A 15,604-nucleotide genomic window follows, 5' to 3' on the forward strand; every position below is an offset into this window, starting at 1 on the left:
TTTCAGAAAGAAAAGAGATGAGATTGGTTTTGCCAAAAAGCGGATGGCGCCAATGATGAAACACAGAATAACACCAAGGTTAATCTGCCGGGTTGTTTCTCCTGTGGGTTCAATCCCTTATCTTACTCGCAGAAATGACCTGGATCCTGCAAAACGGCGACACCATTAGTCTCGTTAAGAGGGGAATATGGGGGTTTCCCTCTTAACCAGGCTCCGGCGTGAGAATAAGTACTGTTCTGAGGGAGAATAAACAGTGTGTGTTGAGTGTGTGAGTATAGAGAGCCAAGATGATCAACGATGAAGGGTCCTATTTATAGCCGGAGGGTGAAGAAGGGAGGAGCAGCTGAGCCAGCTGTGGTTACGCGCCAGCTGTCCGACCAAGGGGAATATCCTCTTGGTCTCCTCTGCCATAGTCGGTGTAGTGGTACACGTGGCGCGCTTACGTTTGTCCATGCTGGAAACCTTGTACTGGCGTTGTCAGCTCTGCCCCCTGATTTGTCGCAGGCATATATGTCGTTCTGCAACTGGTGACACGTGTTGTCCTTTTTGTCGGATGGAGCATCTTTGGTGCCACCTTGGCGTCTTCCAGAAGTTTCTAGAGGCTTCTGGATTGCTTTGCTGATGTAGGCGCCATGTATGCTCGAAAAATGGTGTGGTCCCTGCCATGTAGGCAGGGAATTGGGACCATACCTCTTCACTTGTGAAGAAAAAGGAATATCTAATTTAACACTAAGGTTTTTGTCATGCAAATGTAAAGTTGAATGTAGGCGCCATGTATGCTCGAAAAATGGTGTGGTCCCTGCCATGTAGGCAGGGAATTGGGACCATACCTCTTCACTTGTGAAGAAAAAGGAATATCTAATTTAACACTAAGGTTTTTGTCATGCAAATGTAAAGTTGAATTTTCTCACCATATGTATGGTGTACCAAACTAAATCTATTTTATGGGTTTGCTTATGACTAGCGTTTGAAAGCATTTGTTTATAATGTGTTTTATTATGGATAATGACACAAGTAATTTGCTTCTTTTATGGTTGACAAATGGTGTTATTTGCCTGAACCCTCAGTACTGTTGTCGTGCTTTATTGTTATTATGGTGTGCGTGAATGAACGCCGTTTCGTCTGTTTTTTGTTCGGTATACGAGCTTTTCCGCAACCCCAGCCCCCCGCCGCAACATGGGGGTGCTTATGTTATTTGTGCAACTTATCTAACTAACATGCTTAGTGTTAGTAACCTAAGTTGCAACTATAACATATGTACAAACTCTTGGTTGTAGCTAATCTTTCTAACCTAACGGATGTAACTCAATCACAACTGGCTTAGTGTAAATATAAATCTAGCCCCCCACCGCATAGTGACGGGTTACTCTTCTAGTTTATTTTATTTTACAAGTATTGAATGATATTATATTTTTAAAACATTATATTTTTTAAACATCTTCATACAAACAATATATGAAGCGAATAATATGCATCTATAATTACCCCAAATAATATACATTAGATAATGGGGTGTGGGGGAGTGGAAATATCAACGGGTGTGCCGCTATGGCATTGACCGCACGCTAGGCGGGTTGGTGTGGAGATTACCACGGGAATGGAAACTGGAAAGATGACATAGAGAAGGTGATTGGTTAAAGAAATAAGTGAAGCTTGGAGGTGTAAACATGTGACACTTTTCACGGGAGTGGAAAGTGGAACACTACACCCCTCATCTTTTGCATCTATACCATCCCCAAGCTATATCAGTGTCACATCACTATTTTTCCATCTCATCCCTTCCATCTCAAAACCAATGGATTCAGGGGCGGACCTATACTATTACAAAGGGTAACCTCTGTTTCCCTTAACGCTTCGATGGTAGTGTAAATTTTGAAAAAAAAAATTGACGTTTTCTTGATTTCATTACCCCTTTTTTAAAACATTACCCCGATACGGATTTTCTAGATCCGCCACTGATTGAAATTCAAATTATTTTCATCCCATAGAACCATTTTCTAAATAATAAATACAATATATGATAAGAAAGAGATAGGGAGAGAGAGAGATGCAGTATGATCGGGCAACATTGAAATGGATGAAAATTCTTGCTACCGAGCGGGACCAGGCGATGTTCTTGTTAGTATTGAAGACGGTCCCGAATGTATTCCTTTCAACTTTAAGACCATGTTCCATGATGTTTTTCATCTATAAGAGTGTCATTTCATCTGACTCATCAGTAGGGGTGTTCATGAGTCGATCCGATCAGACCGAGGGTCTGCTCATGCTCGGATTGACTTACAACCGATTCGACCCGATCTGATCAAATTCGCAAAACCGAGCACAAAAGTGATGCTCATGCTCGGATTGAATTTGAATCGAGCGGATCGTTTTCGCTCGGTTTTGCTCAGTTTTTCTCAAATCCTAACTAAAATTAAGCGGATTGTTTTCGCTCGGTTTCGCTCGATTGAATTATAAGGCTGCGTTCAACAAAGCAAATCCTAACTTAATTAAAACATGTCCAACACCTTACTAACAAAAGTAATACATAACTAAACTCATGATTCTAAAATTGTTCTTAACAATATTAAGAAGCACAAAATAAAGTGCGAAATACAAATTGTCATTTAGCTCAAAAGCCATAAACTTCTTCTTTAAGCTTGATCATCTCCATCCACAAAATTCAACTTAAAATCAACAACATATAACCTATAAACACAAACATTAAACAAAATCATTAAGTTCTACACATTACATAACAACTTTTATGGTTTGTTAATTAAAATCTATAATTAATATATATATATATATATATATTAATTATTAATAAAAATAATTCGAGCGAAACCGAGCGATCGACGAGCGAGCGGACTTTTGCTCATGCTTGGATTGAATTTGAATCGAACCGATCCGAGCGGCTTATTTACAAACTGAGCGGGAATCGAACGAGCATTTTTCGAGCATTTTTTGAGCGATCGTCGAGCGATCCTCGATCGTCGAGCAGTTTGGACAGCCCTACTCATCAGCATTCCTATCTTTGAATCAAATATTTAGTAGATTAGAATTATTGAATCAAATATTTAGTGGATTAGACTTACCACTCTAATCAACTCTTATCATTGATATAAATATAGTATATTTTATTATATGAATACATATTTCTGAAAACCGTAATAGTTTTGAAAATCACAAAATTATTTCGTGAAATCATGTATGTATTCGTTTGTAGTTTTGTGTTTGATTATTTTCCATTTTGACTATGGATTCAAGTATTCAAATTACAAGTATGTATTTATTTTAAATAGAATACATAGCGTAATATTTTTCTTAGATCTAAAAGCAAGAAACATAAATGTGAGGGCTTCAAGATATATTTGGAGCTATGGTCCACAAGTTCATCCACTGACAAAATCGGAGCTTAAAGAAGCAAGATAAGATGAATTAAATATGAACACTCTTGTCTATCGTGAGTTTCACATTCAAAGTTTGTATGTATTATACTAGATAATTGAAACAACGAAGTTACAATGAAGTTTGTGTCCAATGTTATACTTTTATGTTTTGTCATTTCATTATCATTATGATCATTGCGAGTTCTATATATGGTTGTTTATTAGAAAAGAGAGTTTAAATCTATGATGAACCCATCTTTTTATCATCTCTAACTATGAATGAAATTGTAGGACATTGGTCACAATTATAATAAAAATTGTGTAAATAGATATTAAAATAGTAAATATACTTTTTTACATATTTGGGAAATGGTAGTAAGCGTACCGTGTACAAATCCTAATGAAAATAACTTATAATACAACACAAGTAATTAAATTGATTCAAACTATAGTCTTCAACAAAAGTTTTAACCGCGTCTTTTTGTACAATCCGTTGTGTAGGTTTTAACGAGTTTTCAGTCACGTCGTCTTGTACAATAATCTATACTACCTTATTAAGAGAACTGTGTTTTCTACCCTTTTCGTAATTTTGCCATAGGTACAAATCTTGAAGCACCATGTACAAATGAAACAAGCCATTTTAGTGGAGGGAAACTTGGACATTATCCAAAGTTTTAAGCCACTTTGAGGGCAATCTAGACATTTCATCCATGGAATCCATGCCCACTTATGTCTTCCATTAATTGAATTAAATTAAGGAATCTATTAGAAGTTTTATAATAACTAAAGGAATTAATTTATTAGAGTTAAATCTCATTTTAGTTCCTATGGTTTTGGCCATTTTGCAAGTTTAGTTCAAAGTTTTCATTTTTCGTCTGTAGGTCCAAAAAGGTTTCACTGTTGCCATTTTAGTTCACTAGGTTAACTTCATTCACTTTTTCTCTTAACAATAAGAGCAATTCAGTCATTTTATATGGCTGAATTGCCCTTCTAGTTAACAGAATTACATATAAAATGACCGAATTGCCCTTCTCGTTAACAGAAAAAACAGATGAGGTTAACCCAGTGGATTAAAATGGCAACGGTGAAACCTTTTTGGCCCACAGACAAAAAATGAAACCTTTGAACTAAACTGACAAAATAACTCAAACCACAAAGAATAAAATTGCATTTAACTCTTTCCTTAAGCTTGCAAGTGGGGATGTATTTAACAAACACTAGTTAATTGTCAGTTGCATTAAATCATATACTTCTGTCCTAAAATAATGCAAATTGTATGTCAACTTGACATAGTTTGGTAAAATAATCTAACTAGAACTGTGTATTTTATTTTTTTTAATTTTGTCATAGGTACAAATCTTGAAGCATCATGTACAAATGAAGCAAGTCATTTTAGAGGGGGGAAACTTAGACATCATTTTGCAAGTTTAGTCCAAAGGTTTCATTTTTCGTCTGTGGGTCCAAAAAGATTTCATTGTTGCTATTTTAGTCCACTAGGTTAACTTATCCATTTTTTCTCTTAACGATAAGGGCATTTCAATCATTTTATATGGCAGAATTGCCCTTCTAGTTAACAGAATTACATATAAAATGACCGAATTGTCATTCTCGTTAACAGAAGAAATGGATGAAGTTTACCCAGTGGACTAAAATGGCAACGGTGAAACCTTTTTGAAACCACAGATAAAAAATAAACTGGCAAAATAACACAAACCACAAGAACTAAAATCGCATTTAACTCTTTTTTTTTTTAAGTAAACCTATTCACCCCTCCTCTAGTCTCGTACACAATGTTCCATAAAATTTCGGATATACCTTTATAGCACCCTTATTCTTATCTCTCCATCTAAATCTTATTCAATTAATAGTATTTCGTGTAAACGGAGGGAACTCACAACTATATTTTACCAAGTTCCTCATTTTGACCATATATATTGAAATATTCAACATGCATCCCTTCTTCTTACATCACTAGCAACCAAAAATTTTGAAAGCCAAACTATGTCAAGTTGACATACAATTTGGATTATTTTAGGACAGAAGTATATGATTTATTGCAACTGGCAATTAACTAGTGTTTGTTAAATACATCCCCACTTGCAAGCTCTTCAATTATAAATAAGAGTGTGGAGTTCTCGCTTTTGCTTCAAACAATGGCTCACACAAAACAATTTGAACACCTCAAAATACAATTAGAAGCTATAAAATCAGCTACCAACAACTTCGCTGATTGCATCGGGAGAGGAGGATTCGGGAAAGTATATAAGGGAAAGATTGTCAGTTTTTATGGGCAATCCATGGTTGCTTTGAAGCGTTTAGATCGCAGATTCGGGCAAGGAGATCCCGAATTTTGGAAAGAGATCATGATGCTCTCTATTTACAAACATGAAAATATTGTCTCTCTCTTAGGGTTTTGTGATGATCATGGCGAGAAGATCCTCGTGTATGAGTATGTACCTAACAAAAGCCTTGATTATTACCTCAACAATAATGATCTAAGATGGGTAAGACGCCTTAAGATATGCATTGGGGCGGCTCGAGGATTGGCGTACCTTCACGGTGCATCTGAAACCCAACAAAGAGTATTTCATCGTGATATCAAAAGTTCAAATATTTTATTAGATGAAAATTGGAACGCCAAGATATCAGATTTTGGTCTCTCCAAGTTTGGTCCTACCAATCAGGAATACACATTTCTTTTCTCGAACCCTGTAGGTACACCTGGGTATTGTGATCCGCTTTACGCAGAGACCGGGTATTTAACAAAAGAGTCAGACGTTTACTCTTTTGGCGTTGTGTTGTTTGAAGTATTGTGTGGGAGGTTGAGCTTCCACAACAAAAATGGATCTTTAGTAGCATTGGCGCGATAGTCCTACCAACAGAAGACGATAAACGAAATTGTGTATGGTAATATAAAGGACGAAATAAATCCTGATTCCTTGCAGGCGTTTGCTAAAATAGCATACCAATGTTTAAACAGAGAGCGTGAGGATCGTCCACTAATGAGCGACATTGTGAGGGAACTTGAAACTGCACTTGAATATCAAGTAGGCCTCTTTCATTTTTGTGTCATGTATAATTGGAAGAAAAGCTAGTGCCAAAACTATTTTTCTTTTTTTTTTTTTTTTTTTTGCTTCAGGAGCCAGTTGCAAAGAGTTGTTTATCGCCAGAGCCTAGCGAGACCGAGATGTTGGAATTGGACCGCGGAGGGTTGCTTGTGGTTACAATCCATGAAGGAAGTGATATTAAAGTTAAAGCAAAACATCCATACATCGACCTGCGTATCGGACTTGACTATAGAAAAACCGAGGTTTGTGTTAATTGTGTACTTATTTGTATTTCAAATTAAGAGACCAAATTATAATTTGTGGATTGTAGACCATGAACAACCGTCAACATCACGTATGGGAAGAAACGTTTAAGTTTACAGTAGAGAATCCTGCTAAAGCAACATTGCATTTGGAACTTTGTTCTTCCTCATGGAGAGAATCATTTGTACGACAAATTCATTAACTCTTCACTTATAAATTATTTATTGTTTATGGTTTTTAATCATTAATTAACCAAGGTTTTCAACATGTTACTAGAGTTTAGCATACCAGGGTTCAAGTTTAGTGGATATAAGTGTTGCGGATGTGGTAAAACAAAAACATATGGACAACGTGTACGACATTGCAAACGGTCGAATTCGGGTGGAGTTGCGATGGGAACCTTCAACAATGGCGATGAAGAAAACACCAAAATTTATACAATTGATGACTTCACTTTACAATATAAGTGCTAATTGATTTCATTTTGAACTTTGTTCTTGTTATAACTTATAAAGAATAATTATGTATGTTTTTCAGTTACATGTCAATTATATATGTGTTTAACCTGTAATATATATTCATAATAAGTTTTCATGATGGTGGTTTAACATTGTATATATGTGTATAATACGTTTTGATGGTTTTTCAGCATTATACCCATATGTACATATATGTACAATATTAAACAATCTTCATAACAATTAGTTTTTTCTTCAATGTACATATGTTCATATATTATCCTCACACGTAACATGTTAATTTTTTAATAAAAATACTATAGCAATACCATATTCCAGTTAAGACAGTGGGGGTATGGTGGGGCGGGGGTTTGGGACATGGGTTGACACGTGGCTTGGGGGGGCTTTGCTGGGCTGACCCACATTGAAGACGGTATGGTGGGGCGGGGGTTTGGGGCGTGGGTTTGGTGGGCTTCGCTGGTCTGACCCAAACCGCTGGGCTATTTTAATATTTTTAAATAAAGAAAATTACATAAAAAAAATTCCTAACGTTTATATTTGTTCTTTATCTCTTCTCTCATCTCCAAGACTAGTTGCAACTCGTCACCCTCTAGGTGATCAATGGGCTGGGATAGAAATTTGAAATCATCCCGTCTTTGTTTCAGGGCATCTCTAGCATCTTTGCTCTTTCGAAGTTCGGCCCTTTGTTGTTGGAATACGTTGAATGTATCTAACTTGCATGCAATGTCATCCAACTGATCGTTGTATATTCCCCTACGCGAGCCCGAACTCCCAGCTGAAGGCGATGCCGTACCCGATCTTGATTTTTGAGCGCGCCTTTGCGGCATCTCTTCCATATTCAGGCCGGTTTGGCGAATCATCCAAAAGGTCCTCAAACTCTTGATCTCGTGCATCAGATTGGGCTTGGGACGAGGCCCTTGATCTTTTGGAAGACGTGTTCGATTTGCAACCACTGGGGATATTCGCCCACTTTGGATGGAACTTACAAATCTCCCAACAATGCATGAAACGGAAGTCGCTCCCCACATTTGTTTTGAATGTAACCAAAGCATTTGTGTTGGGTCAAAATGGAGAATGATGTTATCAATTACGCCGACGTTACTTAGTGTCTTTATTGTTTTGTTAACGTTGGCTTTTTTATTTGTAATAGTCAGATATTTTAGTGATTTTAGTAGGTTTTTCAAGCAAGAGGCGGCTTGCTTGGAGGACAAGGTTCAGGGGCTACAAATAGGGAACTAGACCTCATTTGAGGGTGTGCATTTTGTGAGCCACCACCCCGGAGGAGCTCACCCGGGGTGGATTATCTTGTAAGTTCTTATCCAATAAATGAAATATATTTGTTTAATCTTTTGTTCATTTAGATTATCGTTTGTTGTTGGCTCGAATCACCCGTCTCCACCATTTTTCACCGAACCAAGACTGAAACCAGATCGTTACGGACCTATCGTTTGATATCAGAGCCTCGGTGGCTCTTTTCAGTTTTCGGTTTGGTCGGGTCTTCACTGGAAACCGCCGGAGACGTAAAAACGTATTGTAGATCGGTGTGTTTGGAGATGTTTCAGATTTGGTGCAGTTGATTCAGTGAACGTTAGCGAGAACCATCCTCAGGGGGTTGTTTTGGTAAGATTCAAGGACAGTATGCAATCGATGTTGTTCACCTTTACACAACCACCAACGTCACCAGCCGCTGTGTTTTCCACTCAAAACCGCAATTTAACCCCATTCAATAACCATAACCGTTTTCAAGTTCTCCTACATCATTTCCGGTGTACGTTAGCTTCTCAGAGCAAGCTACATCCCGCGGCGGGTGAAACCTGCAGCGCCCTGCGACGGCCGCAGCACATGGCGGCTCCGGCGAAGGAAGCGAAGCTATGCGGAGGACGGTTTTAAGGAGTTACGGACACTGTTGAACGGTTTACGGTGTCGATTTCGTTTGATAAAGCACTTTATAAACAGGATATTAGTGTTGGCCGTGCTCATGCTTCAATGTTTGCGAAACCGGGTTTGATGAGTATGAGTCGACAGAGATGGTAGTGATGTTTGCATGTTCTAACAACGATGACAAACCAGGTACGTTTTCTGATGAAGTAATCCGGTAACACTCACCAATCACTTGACTCGTTTTCTGATTTTTCGGAACCGTGAAAACAGAAAATGTTAATTGTTAAACGTTGTTGATAATTACTGAGTTTGGTTTTCCGTCGGGGGTGGTTTTCGGTGGTTCAGTATGGCGGTGGAAGATGGTGCTAGTGTGCATGATGGAAGTTGACGGCTGATGTCCTTTGTTTGCGGCTAGGGTTTGGAAAGGGTTTGCATGGGCTTGGAAAATTATGGGCCAATGATTGCAAAAAGATTGAGAAATTATTGGGCTTCGTAAGAATGTTGGGTGTCTAGATTTTTTTTGGTGGGGCTAAGGTAACATGAAAATGATTGGGCCATCATTGCTATTCTTGACCTTTGGGTTATTTTGATTCATTTTAGTAGATGAATGGTGGGCCTAAAGAATGAGGAAGTCGGTGTTCATAATACGATGATAATGTGGATTTTATGGGCCCAAAGTGACGGTTGCAACTTTGTTTTTCTTGATTAGAATTATAGTTTCAGTGTGGGCAACACAAATGAGAAATTGTTTATCATCTATTGAGCCTTTTATCTGATTGGGTCACAATCTACTCCATGAATGAATTCTATTGGGCCCACGCATACATATTCAGGTTTATTTGTGAGTTATTGGGCCATGATTTATTAGACATTTATTTTGGGCATGAACGAGATTGGGTCGGGTGTTAAAAGAATGTCTATTTGGGCCGGGAGTACAAGATTATTTTATGGGCCAACGACTTTGGTGGATTTTGCGTTTTTGTCACTAATGATATTATTGGCGACTTTAGCGTTGGATCGGGAGCTAAATGCAATTTGACAGAATTGGAGATCATTACAATGAAGCTAATTATTTAATTTTTATCATTGAAGTTTGATCCCTATCATATGCCTATTACAATTTTATCTTTAATAAGATGTGGGGCTTTGATTGACATGATATAGGAGGGTCTACATTTGCGGGGGAAAATGACAACGAAGATTTTTGGGTATTTAGCTTATTTGTGAAGATTCGACGACGACGTCAGATTTATTTTCTGAAGATCATTTGAAGAATTGATAGTATCATTCTCGGGGGAATACTGTTGGGTCAAAATGGAGAATGATGTTATCAATTACGCCGACGTTATTTAATGTCTTTATTGTTTTGTGAACGTTGGCGTTTTTATTTGTAATAGTCAGATATTTTAGTGATTTTAGTAGGTTTTCCAAGCAAGAGGCGGCTTGCTTGGAGGACAAGGCTCAGGGGCTACAAATAGGGAACTAGACCTCATTTGAGGGTGTGCATTTTGTGAGCCACCACCCCGGGGGAGCTCACCCGGGGTGGATTATCTTGTATGTTCTTATCCAATCAACAAAATATATTTGTTTAATCTTTTGTTCATTTAGATTATCGTTGGTTCTTGGCTCGAATCACCCGTCTCCACCATTTTTCACCGAACCAAGACTGAAACCGGATCGTTACGGACCTATCAATTTGTCACAATGTCGGCTTCGGTTTCACCACTTTTTGGGTTTTGCTTTGCTTTATTTAAAAAAACCACTAAATTCTGTAAGTTGGCCGCTTATCTCGCTCCACTTTGAGGATAAGCTATCGTTTTCACGATAAGCCTCCCTTCCCATTTCTTCATGGAATGCTTTACTAACCGCTTCCCACAAATGGGTTCGATGTTGAGAATTTCCTATTTTAATAAAAACAAAATTTAATATATTCCAAAGTTATATAAAAAATAACCATAAATATTAAAATAAGGGCTACAAAATATTTAAGAATACCTAAAGTTGGATGTAGAGATTGTTGACACCAAGCCCTCGCCAATGCAAGTTCTTCATTAACGACCCATTTTTGTTGTTTTCGTTTGACGGTTTCAAGTGCTTTCTCCGCCTCGGTTTTTTTTTCTTATGACTTCTCTTTTTGGGAACTATTGAGGCGGAAGGACCATCGTTGGGTGGTTGAGTTTCGGGGACGGTTTGGGTTTGTGAAAGGTCGATGGAGGTTGGTGAGTAAACGGGGTAGGTATCGAATCGTCGGTGTGTGGGAAGTTAGTAAACACACAATTCCCGAAATACGATGCATAACTCGCTTCAAGGGGCATAGGGGAGAGTATGAAAAATGGACGAGGCATTGGACGATTGGGTGGTGGGCTAGGATTATTTTCTTGGAATGCAAACGGGTTGTTCGGGTCATAACCACGGTTACGAGGATGCATTTTTTTCGTTTTGTAGAAGGAGAATTGAAGATGATTATAGAAGATGTGGAGTGTATTGTGGTTGAATGTGGTAAAAATAGGAATTGAAGTGTGATATTTATAGTGAAAAAATAAAAATAAAAAATTTAACATAGCCGTTGGCCAACGGCTAGCCCAACGGCTAGTTTGGTTTGGCCATTGAGAGCCCGCCATGTCACCTTGCTAGACCCGCCCCACGCCCGGCTTCAAACCCAAGCCCCAAGGGCTACGCCCCATACCCCATAGTCTAAAGATAATAAAATGCACGTGGGTGTCAGGACTAATATCATATTCAATTATAACGTCTATTACGAGCCACCATACATGAATTTATGTAAGTTTCATATATTTTCAATTGTGTGCCTCAACAATGGCTTCCAAAGAAGATAAAAGAACTTGAAATTTACACATCCATTTTCATCGTGATATTCTAAATATCTGCTAAATGAATTTAGTGACTAAATGTAATTTTATATATTAATGGAAATAGTTTCTCCCTGCGCTTCGCAGCGGGAGTGTTATCGTTTTCTTTCACACACAACATGGCAAGAGTTTGGTCGTTATCTGGTTTGACCTGCCGAAAATCATAAAGGTGAACACTGATACCGTTTCCATTAGCATAAAATACTGGCAACGATGTTCTCTCATAAGTTGCTGGGTTCGTGCACATAATACTGGAACCGTAATGTCAATCGCTATAGCGTACGTTACCACGTCAATCGCTATCGCGTACGTTACCAAAGAAATACTTGATTTTGGTTGAACTCTAGGTCTGATGGTGGCAAAAATTTACAAAACTTGAAGAACGGGTTTCTAAAATTTACTTCCATATTAATGCTAGTTGTAATATTTATTTTTCATAACGTTAAATTTCATAATTATTTGCAAATAATGGCAACAAATTATTATAATCTCTAAAAGTTCATTTTTAAAGTCTAGTTTATTTTAGGTTTTGGGGTTTAGTAAAAATTCGCTAACTTGTAAGAATTAATGAATGAAAAGTTTAGCTAGCATATATAGTTTCAGATTTCTATTAATTAATTGTTTGATGATAAATCAAAACATATTTAGTTTCTAAATGCTCACCAGTCATGTGTCCGAGGTGAGTGACTGCTTGCCCACTTTTTCAAGCCCTCTGTGAAGCTATTGTTTTGATTTTTAGAATGAAAATTAGAGAAATAAATTAACTGGCATGCTAAATCCAACAAAACAAATTCAATCTCAAGATCATGAGAATGTAATGCAAACACAATTAAAAAGTGAAACAATTTACAAATTGTACTCATATAGTCCAAATAATAATACCTGTTATCGTAAAAATAATAGTCGAACTATATATCTTACCTTTTAATAATACATTTTTATTTATCAAAAATCACATTAATCCCACCTTTTTATAATACATGTATTGTTTAAACCAACAAATGATAAGGATCTAATGTCTGTCATCACAAATTATATGTACTATCTTAAATAAACAAAGAACAAAACATAACTGCATTAATACAAAAACTAAGGCGTTACATTTGCTTCTTACTATTGATGTGTACAAAATGCAACATATAAATTACACCAATAGAGGCATAAAACCCACCATTTTTAGAACTAATGTTGGAAAAAGCGCGTTTCTTTCTTCCATTTGAATTTACAGGACCAAATGAGCTTAAAAGAACAAAAAGAACAAATAAGCAGCCAAAAACCAACATAAATACAAGAAGAAGAAATAACGTGACATGCCCGACCCCTCTACAGCATCTCCAAGACAAAAACAAGAAAACAGAAGCTGACCATGGGGCCGTGCCCAGCCAGGCATGGGCCGTGGCCAGACCTCACACATAAAGACAAAGACTGCAGAAGCTTCCACGCCCACCACGGGGCCGTGCCCAGATCACCATGGGGCGTGGTCAACTCTAAGATTTGCAGAATCTTGATAGTACAACAAAGAGTTGACCACGGGGCCGTGTCCAGAAGCCACGGGGTCGTGTGGGGCCCTCTGCTGACAGCTGCAATTAATGAAGGAAAAGAAGAAGCTGGCCACGGGCCGTGCCCAATGGACACGGGGCCGTGGCCGGGGTACTGTTCTGGCTATAAATAGGGGTGATTTGTCGCAACCCCCGACCCCTGCCCTGGGAGCGGGTTCCGCGAGACTTAGAGCTGGTGGTATCGGTGTTTATTAATTTGGCAGCGGAATTCTTACATCAGGACCGTAGTTAGGAAATATTTTTATCAGAGTTAAAAACCAAACTTTTATAATAATAAATGGGATAAAACCCAAGTTGATTTGACAATACATTTGTAGGGATAAACCCTAATTTATTGAAAACAAACTCCTTTTCATTTAGGTCACTTTTATAGCCACTTTTCCAAGCCTTTAGTGCTCTCCAGCTGGCTTCTATTAGCTTCACATTTAGTTACCTGAAACACGTTTTAAAAAGATTTTATTAGCAAGAAATACTGGCGAGTGCATCCCAGTTTAATCAAAACAGTTTTACAACTTCACATTTGTAGGATCGTGATCTGACCCGAATGAGTCGTTCAGAGGAGTTTTACTCTGTTTCAGGTGCGGAAAACAAGAAACAAAGCTAGAAACAGCTGATTCTTCACTTTTAACACTGATTGTATTGATATGACAACAATTACACTCAGTCTTCACACCGGCAGCAGTTCGGCGTGGAATACAAGGCAGTAGTTACTTGATTTTGCTCAGAATGACCTATATATAGGCTTCTGATTTCGCCCCAAACACCACATGCTCACAGGAGCGAAATCACAGATAGTGATTTCGGGCAAAATCACACTCTCGTGCACTAGGAGCGAAATCAACAACTTAAATCACTAAACTCTCCTATTTTCTTGTATAATGTGCCCTAATCTATACAATGCAATCTAAGATTTGATACAAGACGAAGTCGACAGATGTATGCACCAACAGACTCCCCCTCAGATGTTGACGAGCCGTCCAGTCTTAGATCATGCCAAGTCTTCACTTCTTCAGTCTTGATCACTCTCTGGGCTTCTCTCTCTCTCTATCTTCATCAACAGACCCCCCCTTTAACAATGTGCTGGTATTTCTTTGTTCTTCAGCAGCATCTGTATCAGGATCGTTGTCTGGCTTTCCATCCCACAGCTGTTAATTTTCAAGATCGAAACTTGGCTCTAGTTCTGCTTACGATCGATAGACTAGCTAATACTTTGTCAACTCGGATGTCTTCAGACTCCCCCTCTCGATTTGCTGGGATCGCAGGCTGGCTTGTTAAAATCACAGAAATCTCAGGTATCGGAACCTGGCACTCTATCTTTAGGTTCAAGATCAAAACCTGGCTATGCCTGCACATTCTTAACCCAGAAGTAAATTTTCTAAATTTAACAATTTTAATATAAACGTATGCACCAACATGCTGATATAATCAGACGACTCCCTCTCATAATAACTTCCTCTTTGATGAACCAATTGTTGAATTAAAAACATATTTACTATTCAAAACACACTCCCCCTCACAACAATGTCATCATGTTTAGCACTTGAGATTTTGAAAATTAGCTCTCCAACATCAGTTGTCGAAAATCTTTTTGACTTTTTCAAAAGTTTATGCTAAAACACACACAAAATCTTTTTGGATTTTCTGAAATAAAGTAAATGACATCACTTGTAGAATCAACAGAATGCAGAAATAAATTGTTTACAAACAATATTTTTGTGAGTTTGTGTAAGAGGATCATATCAGTTAAATGAGACATGTCACTAACACCGTTAAGCTTGATTACATTTTAAGCTCTAAACAATTCACCTAGATTGTCAGTATATTTGTCCACTTAAATTTTTACACAAACTTCAACTGCTTCGAGATACGATGTTAATGTTTTAAACACTTGAACTTATCCGTGTGTCCCACTACTTGAATATACTCCCGTATCCAGATCCCAATATTCAGTCTTACAGATAAGTATACCACAGATGATATCTGTCAGGGGATAAATGCGAGGGCTGTGAGAGCTCAGGTCGATACTTCCATATACGCAAAGAGATGACGGCTTCGACTTTTGGGTGTGTCCCCTTTAGAGGATCTTTTGTTTACAACAGCAGCGACTATCAATTTTATTGTTTCATCAGCTTG

General features: G+C 37.9%; 1 protein-coding gene across 2 annotated transcripts; it reads left to right on the plus strand.

The window, feature by feature from the left end:
* Positions 1-5,463: 5,463 nt before the first annotated feature.
* LOC110911923 (synaptotagmin-2) lies at positions 5,464-7,279 on the plus strand. 2 transcript variants are annotated; one of them, XM_022156578.2, is made up of 4 exons: positions 5,464-6,418; positions 6,511-6,681; positions 6,750-6,866; positions 6,959-7,279. In XM_022156578.2, the coding sequence occupies exons 1-4, from the start codon at positions 6,374-6,376 to the stop codon at positions 7,157-7,159; spliced, it is 534 nt and encodes a 177-aa protein (XP_022012270.1). In that variant the 5' UTR covers positions 5,464-6,373; the 3' UTR covers positions 7,160-7,279. The 2 variants fall into 2 exon arrangements, 1 of the variants encoding a protein (XP_022012270.1); XR_004881161.1 differs by having other exon boundaries at positions 5,472-6,866.
* The last annotated feature ends 8,325 nt before the right edge of the window (positions 7,280-15,604 follow it).

Source organism: Helianthus annuus, chromosome 15 (genome assembly GCF_002127325.2).
Source record: "Helianthus annuus cultivar XRQ/B chromosome 15, HanXRQr2.0-SUNRISE, whole genome shotgun sequence".
NCBI classification, from domain to species: domain Eukaryota; kingdom Viridiplantae; phylum Streptophyta; class Magnoliopsida; order Asterales; family Asteraceae; genus Helianthus; species Helianthus annuus.